The sequence below is a fragment of the Rhinatrema bivittatum genome, chromosome 4, assembly GCF_901001135.1.
Source record: "Rhinatrema bivittatum chromosome 4, aRhiBiv1.1, whole genome shotgun sequence".
NCBI lineage: Eukaryota > Metazoa > Chordata > Amphibia > Gymnophiona > Rhinatrematidae > Rhinatrema > Rhinatrema bivittatum.
In genome coordinates, this window is record NC_042618.1 from 62883935 (window position 1) to 62900497 (window position 16563).

A 16563-nucleotide genomic window follows, 5' to 3' on the forward strand; every position below is an offset into this window, starting at 1 on the left:
TGCCATGTGGCCCAGCAAGCAAGGCAGAAGGCCACCAACGAATATAGGGCAAAGGTCTGATCGTGGGGCAAGAACGCCTTCGCCTGAACTATGTCCAGCTTGGCTCCTATGAAGTCCAGCTAGGGAGTCTGGCAGAGGTGAGATTTCGGGTAATTCATAAGAGAACATAGTCAGGGCCAAAGCATCCCACGCCTATGTGTGGTAGTCGCTTTTGATCAGCCAGTCATCCATATAGGGGAAGACTTGCACCACATGGCGCCTGAGATGCACTGCCACCACTGCCAGGCACTTGGTGAAGATGCAAGGGGCTGAGGCCAAACCAAAAGGCAGCATCCCAAAAAAGCAAAGATACTTTCTATGCCCGGGGAAGATGGCAATGTGGGCATAAGCATCCTTGAGATTGAGGGAGCAGAGCCAGTCTCCTCTTTTGAAGAGGGGAATCAGAGTGCCCAGAGAAACCATTTTGAACTTTTCTCTTGTGAGAAATTTGCTCAACACCCTGAGATCGAGAACGGGGTGCAAGCCCCCAGTCCTCTTTGGTATGAGGAAATACCTCCATTAGAACCCTCGGCCCTGCTGAAGATGAGGAACGGGCTCTACCACTCCTGAAGGGAGAAGGGCGGATAGCTCTGTCTGATGTATGACCTGCTTGGCAGCCGAACCCCACAATGGACATGGGGGAAGAGTCCTCTGGGATCCTTCTGAAATTGAAACAATACCCTTGGCAAACTATGGCAAGAACCCATTGGTCCGAAGTGATAGCCACCCAGTGGTGGGCAAAACAAAGAAGTCTGCCTCCCACTGGGGATCTAGCATCAGGGGTATATCTTGCTGATCCATGCTCCCTCACCTCCAGTCAAAAGCCTGTAGCTGGAGCCTGTTGGGGGGCCGGCTGGGGCCTAGGCGCTCGCTGCTGATGGGAGCGGCCCCTGGAGCTAACACGAGTGTGCTAGTCCGAGAAGCGACTGGGGGGGGGGTAATATTTCCGCTGCCGATAAAGAGACTTCCTGGAGCTTGGTCTGGAAGATTTCCTGACAGAGGATAGAGGGCCTGAAGCACTAGCGGAGAGTTGCTTAACAGTTTCAAGGTGATCCTTCAACTGAGCTACCGCATCTCTGACCTTATCCCCAAAAAGGTTTTCACCCATACATGGGAGGTCAGCCAACTTCTCCTGCACCTCTAGCCAAAAGTCGGAAGCACAGAGCCAGGCCATCCTATGGGCGCCGATGCCACGGCAGCCACCTGGACTGTTTCAAAAATGTGTGTTGTTGAAATTGGTTGGGTAAGATGGCCACCGCATAAGTAGTAGGGCAGGAATGCTCTGATTCTGTTTACCTGGTAAGTTTGCTTTTTGAAGAAAAATGCCGCATACCAAGAGGAAAGAAAGGGTAAGGGAGATAGCAACATCGTCCCCCTTATCAGAGACGCTTCAGCCAAGAATCGAGTCTCTTTGCCCAGACTGGGAATCTGAAGCCGGTGGAGGGAGCCACAGCAGAGGAAGACGCAGAGCGGGTGTCGAATCTGCAGGCTGACGACATCTCATTGAGTCCCGGCGCACCAAACACCCCACCCCCTCCCTCGACCGTTGAAGCAGAGCAAGAGCTGGATCTGGGAGACCGAGAGACGTAGCCGAGAGGAACTGCAGACCTCTGAGTAGTAAAAAGAAAAGTTTTTTTTAAAATAACTGTTGGTGAGGAATCTGCCAAACTGAAAAAAGGATCTTCTTCGGGAGAATCTGCTGGTGCTACAGAAGAGGAAGATGAAAATCTTCGAGTCGAGATTGGGGACTTACCAGCAAAGGGAAAGGATCTCTCCAAGCAACTTACGGATATATAATACCCCAGATGGTAAGACCAAAAGTAATAACTTTGGACTCTCGGGGGTGGGGATTAAAAGACTTAGAGATTGCGATAGTAAATCTAACAGATAAAATTGGAGAATAATCAACATTTCCAAAGATTGAGACCAGGATTAATGACCAAGAATTAAAAATAGAGCAAATAACAAAAGTTGGAAAAATTGAGGAAACATGAAATAATGAGAGTTGAAGATATAAAGAAAATTGAAAACCTGGTGAATTGGGGGAAATATGCAAATTTAAGGATCTTGAATTTTTCTTATATAGAAATTATCTCCGCTTTAGAGATGTTAAAAAGAAATACCTTTTATAAATTTTGGAATTGCCTAAGGAAATATTACCTGTCTTTAATAAGATATACTATTTACCTGAGAGAGATGAAAGGCAAAGAGAAGACCATCAACAACAAAATTTACAGCTGGAAGAAAAAGTGAATTTTAATCACAATTTCTGGAATTATCATCAGAATCTATTGTAATGAAAAAAAGAACACTATTTGTATCTTTTACCTTGTTATCGGACAGAGATATGGTTTTTAGATTCTTTATGCGAAATAGTTTTAACCTATTTCAAGGTGAGACTTATCGAGAACTACTCAGGAGAGAAGGAAAAAATTCATATCAATCAAATCTGAAGTTTAAGGGAGAGGAGGAAAATTTATTGTCAAATATCTGTGCAAATGTATTTTGAACTATATGGATAACAAATGTGTTCATTGATCCGTTAGATTTACGTAAGTTTTTGGATGGTCACCCAACGGTTTAGCTGTTAAGGTTTGATGCAGTAAAGAATGACTCACAGACATCACAAGGTGTGCTAATGTGTTAGTAATACTTTAATACTTCTTTTTTGAGCCGCTTTTTATGTGCCCCCACTTTTCCATAAATTGCTTAAAAAATATTTTCATTTCTAATTAGATTAATATGGAAAGAATGATTTCTGTATTAGAAGTTTTTCTATTTGAAAGAATATTGAGATGTTGTATAAGAATATGTTAATGTACAGAATGAAAATTAATAAAAAGTAAATTATAAAAAAATAAATAAATACAATCGCAGAGAACTATTCCTGTTGCTGCTGTGGTAGGCATTCTGCAAGTTCCTGGACCTGTTTCCACAGGTTTCGGTTGTACTGGGTCACGTACAACCAGTAGGAAGCAATATGGGCAATGAACATAGTGTCCTGAAAAACCTTCCTACCCAAAGGCATCCATTTCCCTATGTTCCCGCCCTGGAGGGGCAGATGTATGGCTGCAGAAGTGCTTCACCTTTTTGAGAGCGGACTCCACAACTATGGCCTGGCAAGGGAGATGATGCCTCTCAAAACCTAAGGCCTACTGAACCAGGTAAGTGGCATCCGCCTTCCTATTCAATGGAGAGATGGATATTGGGTGTTCCCACATCCGAAGGAGAAGATCCTTAAAGATGCCATGAATGGGAACAGCCACTATGTCCTTAGGAGTGTCAACAAATTGGAAGACCTCCAACATTTTATGTCATGCATCCTCCTCTGTGAGAAGCTGGAAGGGGATAGCTTTGGCCATGGCCCTGACAAAACCCGCAAAGGAGGTGTCCTCCGGAGGGAACCAACACCTTTCTTTGGTGGTGAAGGCTCTGTCAGGGGGTCATCAGAGATCTCAGAAGAAGACTTTGAAAATGTATCCCCCCACGGGTCGAAAGGGCCTTCTTCCTTGCTGAGGCCATCATGGCACCTGTGCGGATGAGGCCTGTGTAAATCCCTGGCCCTGGGCTCCGAGGGTCTCGAAGCCACAGAGGGAATTTAAGGTCCCGCTAGTAGCAGGGGGACCAGAGACTGCAGGAGGCCAGAGGGCCCAGGCAAAGGCTTGGGGAACTGAGGCTTGAGGACCACGGCACTGGACGCATATTCCTCCTTGAAAACCCAATGATGGGGATTGCTCCCAAGGGGGGGGGGCAATCGGTGGTCGCTGGGGAACTGAGGGTCCCTCTGGTATCGGCTGCATCGGGAGGGCCTGAGGAGGACATCCAGATGCTCGAGCAGGGGCATTAAGATAGGACCCTGCTCGAGCAGGGGCCAGTGGCAAGGGCAATAACCCTCCGCAGAGCTCAGATCACCGCACTCTGCACCCTGCGGTCCAATTCCTCCTGAAAGATTGTGGGGACAGGACTGAAGGAGGGGGACGAGGTGTCACTGGTGCCGCCTCAGGTCTCTAAAGGGGCATGGTGCCCAGCACAGACATCGATGGGGAACACCTGGGACTCCCGGGTTTATCGGAAGATAGGGGCCTCCGTACCACGGGGTCACTTTGGTGGCGGTGCAGCAGCCACAGGCACCCCACTGGAACTGGAGCCATGTGCCGACGGATCCCGGTGTCAGTGCTTGCAGGATTTCCTATGGTGCTCGGCCCAGTCTTTGCCCAGTGCGAAGGACCCCGATGTCCTGGAAACCTGTGAGACCATGGAGGAACGGTCACCGTCCCCTTGGTCTTTAGAAGATGTTGCCAGGGCTGTGGCGAAGGGGAGCGTATCAAGCGGCTCCTCCCAACCCCTGGTGTTGATGACTGACATGGGGGTGGATGGAGCAGATTTTTTGGAACCAAAATTTTCTCCATTTTATTGAGTCGCACACAACGGCCCTTGGGGGTTATCTGATCATACAACTGACACCCTCTGACGTTATGTGATGTCCCCAAGCAGAGGATGCAAACTTCATGTGGATCCGTGATGGACAGTGTCCGCGTGCTCTGGGGGCATTGACAGAAGCTGGACGATGGCATGAAAAATTGCTTGCACATGGTCGATGACCAGGGGCCACAGAGAAGTGGGACGCCAGGAATTGACCGCGAAGAAGGGAAAAAATGTTTACTGCCACGCTGAGGAGATACACCAACCGGCAAAGGGGAAACCGGCGATGGAACAGGAGAAAATTTTAACACACAAAAAAGGCAGATTAAGAGGAGCTCCAAAAGACCACGAGTCTACTGCACCACAGAAAGAGAGACCGAAGGGGGACCTCACATGGACAGTGGCAGGCTCAGTGTGCCAGTCAAAGCTTCCAGAAACTTTGACAAAAGTTTTCCATGCCGGGCTCCATCTGATGTCGTCATCCATCTGTGAGGACTAACATCCTGCTTGTCCTAGGAGAATAAAAAGTATATACAGTGGAACCTACTATGATTATGTAGAGCATAAAAAGCAATCTTAATTCATGAAACATGGTAACTAAGAATGATGAGTTAGGATCTCTGCAGCTCAGCTTTATAATTGTAGTGCAAACAGACAAGTCACCTTCACCACATTTTATTTGTACACTTCATAGGCAGCACCAGTCTTACATAGTTTTTTGGGTTGTTGTTTTTTTTTTGGGGGGGGGGGGGGCAGCAGGCAGAGGATGGCAGGTGGGCACATCAGTTTCCTTGCTGCTCCTCTGGGCTTCCAGCTCACTTGAAACATATGTTTGTATATAGCAACATAAGCCTTCATTCACAGCTACCCAGGGATATTTTTACCCTATTTTATATCCCTCCCAAGTCACTTAACCCAGCTATTACAGCAACAGACCTCGGCTGGGAGCTGTGCGCCAGAGCTCCTGCAATCATAGACCTAATCCCAGTCATCATTTTTGTACAATGCCTCAGATTCCCGCTCCCCAGGGCTGTGAACACTACCTCCACAGCATCCCCAGCCCCAGTCAGCCTGGGAATCAAACCCAGATCCTCCAACAGAGCAATGCCATCTACTGGAGCAGCCTCCTCACACCTATCTGACTCCATTTTACTTTGGTGCACATCCCAGTCAGCCAGTTTTCTTTAACCAGAAGGCTCAGTCTTTTGGAGTTTTGCTTCATATCCTTCTGAAGTGAATAACTAAGCATCTTTCTTAACGCAAGTAACCAAAGATATTGGACCTTATTCAATTAAGATTTCTGCATAGGCACATAATGGGAAAAGTCCTTTCTGAGTAAGGCCCTTTGCCTCCAGCAAAGTTTTCTCACTTGACTTAAAACTTCACTTACCTATTTTTTTTACAACTGCCATTTCATTATATCAAGTCTATTAGATGTTTTTATTTTGGCCTATTAGTATCTTTCTCCTCTTTTTTTCCCCAGATCAAAACAGACCCAGTGCTGGGATCCTGGTGCCAAGAGCCTTCATTTGCAACTACCTCTATTTTAACAGACTCTCTCTTCCGCTGCTCCTAGTCTTGTCATTGTAGCAGCACTCCCATGGATCTAATTCTGTCCAGCAAATGTCACGCTTAATGACGACCTTGACTCCCCTGTCATCTCAAAGACTGCAAACACGGTATCTACAGCATTCCCAGCTGACCTAGAGCACAGAAGGCCCAATCCAGGTGCTAGTCAGCCGCTACGCTAGCCTACTCTTATTTAATGCAAACCCTATACATACCCCTCTCGCCTTCTCTCTTCGTCTTCCTCAGATTCTTTGTCGGATTCCTCTTTCTTTATTCTCCTCTCTCCTTTTTGCTTTAGTGTGCCCTTCCTTCCTAATGGCGTCTCATTTTCCTTCTCAGTTTTCTGAGATTCTTCCTCCACGTCTTTATTTTCCTTGTTACTGTCTTTTGATTTGTCAGCTTCTTCAATTTCTTTTTTAACTGGTGTTATCTCTCGAATAATGCGTCGGCGGCCCTGTGACCAAAAAAAGGTGCATTAGCACATTCAGATATCCAATTGTTTATATGTGCAGAACAGAGTGGCTGGTGGAAAGTCTCTGGTGGTGGTGGTGTGTATAGATCCTTTTTAACAAGTGCGGTTTCTTTACTGCAGGATTCTCTCTCATTAAAATCACTTATTCATGACGTTCACAGGGCACTTGCCTTCCAGGCGCTACAGTGATGCAATAATCTGTATGTGGTAAACGTGGGTTGTCAAATTTTTACCTTAAAAATATTTTCAAGTTACCTTTAATAATCCATGACTCTGAGATGCTCAGGTTAAGTGAATCAAGATGCTTATCGGACACTCAATGATTCACCACGTAACAAACTCAGAGTAATAAAAGTTTCTAAAATACATCCATTTCAACTGGCGATGATGGATGACCACATTCTGAATAGTAAGAAACTTACTCTTGGCGATCGAATTTCAATTTCTTTTTCACTTTCACTATCTGAACCCATATTCTCTTCTACTTCCTTCTTTACTTCTACTGGAGACGTCTCTTGTGCTGCTGGAACAATGTCCTCCATTGTTTTCTCCGGTGTTTGAATCTCTTTTACAGGCTTAGGATCATTATGGTGGATTGTCCTAAACTGAATACTTGCAGAACGGCAGTATTCCTCAAACCCATAAAGATATCTGTATAAACATTTTTAAAGAGATGTCAACATCATAGTCATGCACATTTTTTTTTTAATAAAATGCAATAGGCTAATAGTGCTTACAGCAGAACAGTGCCACTAATTTAATGCTGTGCTTCACAGGCATGCATGAAATGAGGCCGTTACTTTACTTTAAATAAATTGAGTATCAAACTTAAACAAGATTAATGCCATTCAGTATGTATCATGTGATAACTATAAGGAAAAGAGTTTAATAGCGATATTAGCGATATTAGCGATATTAGCAAGCCTTTAATACATACATAAAATTAACTAAGGATGAAAATGCTTATAAATTCAGTTAAATATATATGCATGAGGCTTAGTGAATGGAATTCCCAGCAGTTTGCGGACATTTCTCTTCAACGCAATCTGCATCTTCCAGATTTCAATCCACTATTCCAGTCCTGCTTTCTACCACATTTGAACTTTCTTTAAAGGATAACTAATCATTATCCTTTCAAGAAGCAGGCCCAGCATCCAGATCGTTAACTGCTCAACCATGAAAAGACCTGCTGCTGGGAAAACAGACATAAGCATTTCTTTCTTAGCTGTTGGAGTACAACATGACCCTCCACCCCTTTCAGCAGAATGCAGGACAGGATGAAAAAAGGCTGCAGCTGGACAAGGATGCATCCAGAATCTAAGGAATGAGAATTTAAGCCCATTTTATTAGAAAACTGCTATTTTTCGGTAGCTGGCCATGAGCTCTAAACTTGGTATAGGGCACTAAAGCTAATTGCTCAGAGGATATGAAAACTGTCACCACGTAGAGGCTTAAAGAAATAATCTTCTCCAAGACCAAAAGATAATCCTTTTGCCACAAGGCAGTGCTCTGATTACAGATCCTATTTCTCTCCTAAAAGGACAACAAGAATGATAAATGTACTTCAGTCCCATGGAGCCTGAGCAACATACTATGAACCTAGGTAGTTTTTTCTTGGAAGCAGGGTTGCCAACTCCCAAAGTACAGTTTCAAAGACTTTTTTTTTTTTTTTTTTTTTACACATTGTCATCAGAGCTATCACAGGACACTTAAGAGTTTAGGGCTCAGAGTGGGGAGGGGGGCCAGGTCCCCTCAGGCGATATCAGGAGGGAGGCACGGGTGTGCTCCGCTGAAGATGCGAGTACAGAACGTATCCGAGATCGAAGGTGGAGGATCCCTATCGTAAGATATCCCCCACCCAAAAGGAACAAGTTCTTATTTTCTGCCCCTTGATGCAGCACACAGTCCTGCCACTCTTCAGCTTGCTCTGCTCAAGATGCATCGCTTTTGGCTCCAGCCTGGCAGAGGGAGCCAGAAGAGCTGTAGAAAAGTACAGGCTGCATGACAAATATTTACAGATTTTATGGGCAGCTTCATTTTTTTCTTAGCAATTTTTATGAGCAGTTTAATCTACTTTATTTATTTGATTTATATTCCACTTTTCAGGCACTTCAAAGTGGATTACATCCAGGTACTGTAGATATTTCCCTACTCCGAATGTCAGAGCCAACAAAGGACAACTAGGAAGGTTATTCTGAAAACATTTCATGGAAGTTCAGACTTCACAGTTAACCATTCCATCAAAAAACATGCTACAATTTAAAAACTACAGCAAAAGGTACACTTCAATTAAGAGAAGAGATGCAATAATTCCATAAATATACGGGGCAATTTTTGAATGGTCTGGGCACTTTTCGGAAACGTACTTCACGCTAATTCTCAAAGAGAAACTACCAGTTCACGCGCTGTTTTACCCCTCTCGCACTTTGTGCGGACAGCAGAGAGGGGTAAAACAGCATGTAAACTTTTGAAAATGTCAAGAAAGTGCGCCATTTTCCTAAACACACTCCCAGAAATGTCTCGTCCTAATCCGGCTAAAGGTCTGGATGATGTGAGAGACCAAGAATATTTTCAGGTGCAGCAATCGAGGCACGTGAATCTGTCGATGCAGCCAGATTACATACGGGCCGATACAGTAAAAGTTGCGGGAGAGCGGGCAAACGCCCGCTCAGGCCACTCTCCTGTGCGCACAATTCTGTATTTAAATGAGGGCCTGCGGCAAAAAGAGGCACTAGAGACACTAGTACGTCCCTAGCACCTTTTTTTGGACAGGAGCGGTGGCTGTCAGCGGGTTTGACAACCGACGCTCAATTTTGCCGGCGTCTGTTCTCAAACCCGCTGACAGCCATGGGTTCGGAAACCGGATGCCGGCAAAATTGAGCGTCCGGTTTTCAACCCGCGAGCTGAGGGCCGATTTCAAATTTTTTTTTTTTTTTTTAAACTTTCAGGACCTCCGACTTAATATCACTATGATATTAAGTCGAAAACGTGCATCCACCCCCCCCTGAACCTAATAGCGCCTGCAACATGCAAATGCATGTTGATGGCCCTATTATGTATTCCCGTATGATTTAGAAAGCAAAATGTGCAGCCAACCCCCCCCCCCCCCGAACCTAACAGCGCCCGCAACATGCAAATGCATGTTGATGGCCCTATTAGGTATTCCAGCGCGATACAGAAAGTAAAACGTGCAGCCAAACCGCACATTTTACTTTCAGAAACTAGCACCTACCCAAAGGTAGGCGTTAATTTCTCCGGGCACCAGGAAAGTGCACAGAAAAGCAGTAAAAACTGCTTTTCTGTGCACCCTCCGACTTAATATCACCATGAAATATTACCTGAAATACTGCTTTTCTGTGCACTTTCCCGGTGCCTGGAGAAATTATCGCCTACCTTTGGGTAGGCACTAGTTTCTGAAAGTAAAATGTGCGGCTTGGCTGCACATTTTGCTTTCTAAATTACGCGGGAATACCTAATAGGGCCATCAACATGCATTTGCATGTTGCGGGCGCTATTAGGTTCGGGGGGGTTGGATGCGCGTTTTCGACGCGTTATTACCCCTTACTGAATAAGGGGTAAAGCTAGCGCGTCGAAAACGCGCGTCCAATCGCGGGTTAACAGTGCGCTCTGCCGGAGCACACTGTACTGTATCAGCCTGTTGGTAAATTGTCTTAACAAAGAATTAATGGATATGGTGTTGCTGCTCTTCACTGAACTTGATCAGCTGCAAGTGAGAGTCAGAAGGCAAATTAACCCAACTGACAATTTTTATTTATCCTAAAAACTACATACAATTTAACCAGCCAACTTAACACCGGGCTTCCTGTGCAAACCCCACAGCCAATCAGGATTTTCAGGATACTTGAAATGAATATGCATGAGTTCAAACTGCATCCCTAGGTCTCCAATGTATGCAAAATGATCTTTGAATATTCATCTGGATATTCTGGAAAAAACAACTGACTGGGGAAGCTCTGACTTAATAGCTATCTCATGCCAAGCTTTTTTAGATAAATCTTAACCACTCACTTTTTATATGCAGTTTTTACATTGTAGGAAGCAGCTGAATTCAAAATAGGAATGCCAAGGTCCATATAAATTTGCTTCCATACAGCACCACTGTCAATCTGGAATTTAAAAATAAGTTTTTCTTAATAGATATGAATAGGCATATAATACATATCAACAGCCTACACTGCAGTGTTCAAGAAAGAAAGAAATAAAAATATTTACCTCTTGTACTATATACTTACATTGTCACATCCACCCTGGTGATAAACAAGCCTAAAAAGTTTGAAGAGATTAAGATCCTTGTAGCCTAACACAGGTGCTTTATTGATGGGGGTACCTAATTAAAACATGAAAGAAAACAGGTTTCTCAGTTAAAAAAAAAATAAAGAAATACATAAAAGATATTAACACAATAGCTGAAAGTTATTGCTGTCAACTTTATGACCAGATTCAACACACTTGTGAACACATTTCTGTCCAATTGGCCTTTATTTGTTGGAAAACCCCAAAATTATCCAGAGTGCCCTACCCAAGCTTTTCCAGCAAATAAAACCTGAATAAATGATCATTGACTTCTCATAAATAGTCAAATCGGTCCTTATATTTTTCCCTGTATCTACTTTATAAAATGTATGAAGCTGCTAAAGTACTGCCCAAATGACCAAAGCATAGATGCACCCATTTTAAACAAATTCTCTGAATAATGCATCTTACAAATACTATGGATAAATATATACCAGGTTTATAGAACTGAATGTGAAGATGAAAGACCAGCACTGTATTCATTTGGTTTCTTGTTATGAAGTAACCTTGGAATTCAGAAGCTGGGTTGGTCATAACTGGGAGCACCTCCATGCTCAAGCTTTCAGTCTTGGGAAAGAGGGAGAAGTGGGAATACCAGTTCAACAGGTTTGTAAAGCACACATTCATTGCTAGTGAGCTTTATCACCTTGAAGAAAACAATGTATTTTTGCAACAGGGGAAGTACGGTAGGATGGAGCAGACCGGGGCACACAGTTATAGAAAGATGCAGCTGCAAGAAATCAGGATTACATAGAGGAAAAAAAAAAAAAGTGTCAATACACACTGATGAAAAACATGAAACTACAGGGCCCCCCACAGACCAACCTAACTTACAGAACGAGTCACTGCCTTGGGGAGGTGAGCACCCCATGGCATGGGCCCTTGGTCAGGAGAGTGGGTGAGGGACAGCCTACAGTCTGATGCCTGGAGGCAGCCGCTGAAAAAATAGAAAAATCAAAATCAGGTTTATGAGAGGCCCCATAACCTAAAATCTTCATAAACACCATAGAACCTTCCTCCCCCTCCCACAAAAAAAAAAAGCCACAAAAAACAGCTGGTTCCTATAAACCAGGGGTGGTGAACTCCAGTCCTCGAGGGCTATAGACAGGCCAGGTTTTCAGGATAACCACAATGAATACGCATGAGATAGTTTTGCATACATTGGAGGCAGAGCATGTAGATCTCTCTCATGCGTATTCATTGTGGATATCCTGAAAACCAGGCCTGTTTGTGGCCCTCGAGGACCGGAGTTTGCCACCTGTGCTATAAACAATCTTTGCTCAACTATGGAGCCTGGCTGACAGGAGAGGTTTTGCTACCTAACAGGCTGGCAACAGTTCCTTGGACTGGATGACAGTGAAAAACAAAAAAGGACTGCATCACCTCACTTTCTATTGAAGGGGGGGGAGAGAGAGACAGATATGGCTGCTTTTGGGGATGGGCACAAAGTGTATGCATTCAACACTGCAGCACCACAATTGGGAAATCAATTTGCCATAAACATTTCAGATTCTTAGTCAGGAAGATGCTTGTGCCTGTCTGAATGCTAGGGCTGTTTTATCAGGGAATCTGATTTCTCCATGGTTTAAATGTTGATTTATTTTTGGAAGAAAATTCTCTGGCAATTCTATTTAAGCAATCTGATTGAGACATTTTTCTGCCATAATGACTCCATATAACTGCTGCTTTTGCTTGCTCTGTGACATGGGATGGTGGATTAGCAGTAAAAGTTGTGAGGCTAAGAAGTAAAAATGTAAGACTCGCACGTGTGAACTTTATAAAATCTGTTATCCACGCATACGATTTTGTATCAACGCATGCCTGTGTGCGTGGAAGCCGTCTTGAGTGTGTAAGTGAGGGGAATTTTAGTAAGTATGTGCTGCGATGCAATAGCCCTTTTTCCAGTTTGCCCCAGTAAAGGACAGGACTTCCTAAACCCCCTAGCTAACTTGCCTCCCTTTTACCCTATTAGCCCCAAGCCTTAAAACCCCGCTGTCTAGCTTTGGGTTTTTTTGTTACACCATTTACATGCTGTCCGTAGCAGAGGTAAAGTTACACGGTAGGGGACCCTGGCACATGCTTTTGCGTGTAACTCCTTACGCGCTGACTTTACGATGCAGTCCTGGTCTGCCCAGACCTCACCCACGCCTCACCCCTTTTTCGGCAAACTTTTTTTTTTTTTTTTTTATCAGTGTACAGGGAGATACGCCTCTACCCATGCAGTTTTTTTAAATCCGTGGCTCGCGCCAGGCCAATCACATGTGTATCTCCCGGCTTTGGCGCTCGTAGAGCTTTTAAAAGTCGACCAGTAATGATTTTAAAAAGTGTGAAAGACTGCCAAGTGATCATGTTGGCTGGAGTTGTGAATCAGGTCATGTAGGAAAAAAAATGGCTCTCTGAGGGATCATCCGATCTCCAAAGTAATCCAGATAAGTCCCCCTGATGTAGCTTCATACAAAATACCAGATGAACTCATGGTTTGTTTGGTTTTTTTTGGTTTGGACACAATTTGAAATAACTGATTTGTGACATGCCTGTGTCGATTTATGGGGATGTTCTGTAGTATTGTATTATGTGCATTTTGAAAACTGAAGAAAAATTTAACTTTTTTGGCAATCTTTAGGGTCCACAAGGGTGAAAGATCAAGAAAGTTCGGGATACTTCTCTTGTGGTAGAGAAGTTTTGCACATACTCCTGGCTTGCTGACACCCATTTATTTCACTTTACCTGTATAGTATTGAGTTTGCCTTATACTTTTTTTCTGTTCCTTGTTTAGATTCATCTACTGTTACTGGGACAGCGTTTGCCTTATTTTTTCAGTCAAGTTACATGTAAAACATTGATAAGACAGGCTAAGAAAGAATTTGAAATGAAGTTGGCCATAGAGGCAAAAACTCATAAAAACTTTTTAAAATATATCTGAAGCAGGAAACCTGAGATCAGTAGGAACATTAAATGATCAAGGGGTTAAAGGTGTTCTTAGGGAAGATAAGGCCATTGCAGAAAGACTAAACAAATTCTTTGCTTCAATGTTTTACTAAGGAAGATGTTGGGGTGATACCGATTCTGGTGACTGTTTTCAAGGGTGATGATTCAAACGAACTGAACCAAATCATGGTGAAGCTGGAAGATATAGTAGGCCAGATTGACAAACTAAAGAGTAGCAAATCACCTGGATTGGATGGTATACACCACAGGGTTCTGAATATCAAAAATAAAATTTCAGATCTATTAGTAAAAATGTGTAACCTATCATTAAAATCGTCCTTTGTAACTAAAGGCTGGCCAATGAATCCTAATATTTAAAAAGGGCTCGAGGGGTGACCCAGTGAGCCTGACTTCAGTACCAGGTAAAATAGTGGAAATTATTCTAAAGAACAATATCACAGAACATACAGAAAGATATGGTTTAATGGAACATAGCAAGCATGGATTTACCCAAGGGAAGTCTTGCTTCACAAATCTGCTACATTTTTTGTAGGGGTTTAAGAGACATGTGGCTAAAGGTGAAGTGTATTTGGATTTTCAGAAGGCATTTGACAAAGTCCCTCATGAGTGGCTTCTAAGAAAACTAAAAAAAAGTCATGGGATAGGAGGCAATGTTCTTTCGTGGATTAAGACAGGAAACAGACTAGGATTAAATAGTCAATTTTCTCATTGGAAATAGGTAAAAACCGTAGAGTGCCTCAGGGATCTTACTTGAACTGGTGCTTTTCAATATAGTTAGAAATGATCTGGAAAGGGATAAGACTAGTGAAGTGATTAAATTTGCAGATGATACAAAATTATTCATAGTAGTTAAATCACATGCAGATTGTGATAAATTGCAGGAGGACCTTGCGAGATTGGAAGATTGGGCATCCAAATGGCAGATGAAATTTAATGTGGACAAGGGCAAAGTGATGCATATAGGGAAAAGTAACCCATGTATTAGTTACATGGTGTTAGATTCCATGTTAGGAGTTACCACCCAGGAAAATAATCTAGATGTCATAGTGGATAATGCATTGAAATAATCAGTTCAGCGTGCTCGGCAGTCAAAAAAAGCAAACAATGTTAGGAATTATTAGGATAGGAATGGTGAATAAAACAAAGAATGTCATAATGCCTCTGTATTGCTCCAGGGTGAGACTGCACCTTGAGTACTGCGTGCAATTCTGGTCACTACATCTTAAAAAAAAACAAACAAAAAAACAAAAACCCACCACGATATAGTTGCACTCAAGAAGGTACAGAGAAGAGCAAACAAAATGATAAAGGGCTCCCCTATGAGGAACAGTTAAAGAGGTTAGGGCTGTTCAGCTTGGAGAAGAAACAGCTGAGGTGGGGATATGATAGAGGTCCATAAAATCATGAGAAGGACTAGGGGCATTCCATAAAGTTAGAAAGTAATACTTTTAAAACAAAGAGAACATTTTTCACTTACGGCTGAATTTTAAAATCGGCCACACACACAAATATCACTTACGTGTGTGGCCAGGTACTGTGCGCATTTTCAAAAAGGGCCAGCCATGCGTGTGACGATGCGCGCATAATTACTGGGCCCTGAAAAGGGAGCAGGCCGGGGGGAGTGCTCTGGGCAGGAAGGAGGCCAGCCGGGACAGCAGTCATTAGCTGCTGTCCTGGGGAAGCGTGCGCCAGCAGTCAGTTGGTGCGTGCAAACTACTTCTGCTCCAGGGGAGCAGTAAGTAGTGAAACAAAAAATTGTAAGTTTTTGGGACGGGTTAAGGGGGTTTAGGTGGGGGGGGGGGGGGTAGGAAGTTCCCTCCCAGTCCACTCCTTAATTGGACCGGACTGGGAGGGACTGGGGGAAGGCCAGATTTTGGCGCCGCACATAATCTACTAACCCCCCCCCCCCCCCGGGCGCACGCACCACCCCCACTTGTGGTTTTTAAAATCCAACACACGTGTGTGTGGCCCTCGGATTTTATAGCATGATCGGCGTGTCCCATGTGTGAGTGCCAGGAAGCGTGCAAGCACATTATAAAATCTACCCCTTAGCGCACAATTAAGATCTGGAATTCATTGCTGGAAGATGTGGTTAGGGCACTTAGTGTAGCTGGGTTTAAAAAGTTTGGATAAGTTCATAAACTTATTAAATAAGGAATAGCCACTGCTATTACTAGCATTAGAAGCATGGGATTTATTTAATGCTTGGGTACTTGCCAGGTGATTGTAACCTGGATTGGTCACTGTTGGAAACAGGATGGGTGGCTTGATGGACCCTCGGTCTGACCCAGGATGGCAATTTATTTTCTTATATTAATGTTAATTGCAACAGATGTGGGAACATATTTTGTTTGTATGCATAAGTATTATTTCACTTGATTTAAGACCAGTGTCCGATATATAATTTATATTTTAATTCATTTAAAAAAAGAACAAAAACAAAAACTTACCACTAAAATTACATTTAATCTTCATAAGCCAGTTGAAAATATTTTAGCCCTGTGTATTGCCTTTAGAATTTGAATGTATGTACCGTAAAAGGCTGAAGAGCCATGTTAATTGGTTGATTTAGTCTTTTACAACACCTAACGTCCCTCTACACAACAAATATAGGGTCAACCAAAATGTTTAGATTAGACTGAGAATCTAAACTGAAAAGTTACAACCCATGTTCGTTCTACGCGGCAGCCCACCACCCCCCTCTCTCTGGGCATCTTGCAGTTTTAGCAGCAGGGGACACCAGAATCTTACTGGAGCTGCCAACCCTGTACAGTTCAAACTCCAAGATGGCTGGAGTG

The 16563-nt window shown here is 43.5% G+C and overlaps 1 protein-coding gene across 8 annotated transcripts in view; it reads right to left on the minus strand.

Annotated features, from left to right (window-relative positions):
- Nucleotides 1–16563, minus strand: part of ARID4A (AT-rich interaction domain 4A) — a 178111-nt gene that overhangs the window by 62734 nt on the left and 98814 nt on the right. For all 8 annotated transcript variants that reach the window (XM_029598224.1, XM_029598218.1, XM_029598217.1 and 5 more), the window contains exons 13-16: nucleotides 10756–10850; nucleotides 10532–10629; nucleotides 6925–7153; nucleotides 6246–6484 (exon numbers count right to left, since the gene is read on the minus strand). In XM_029598224.1, coding sequence (XP_029454084.1) covers nucleotides 6246–6484; nucleotides 6925–7153; nucleotides 10532–10629; nucleotides 10756–10850 — 661 coding nt within the window. The remainder of the gene's footprint in view (nucleotides 1–6245; nucleotides 6485–6924; nucleotides 7154–10531; nucleotides 10630–10755; nucleotides 10851–16563) is intronic.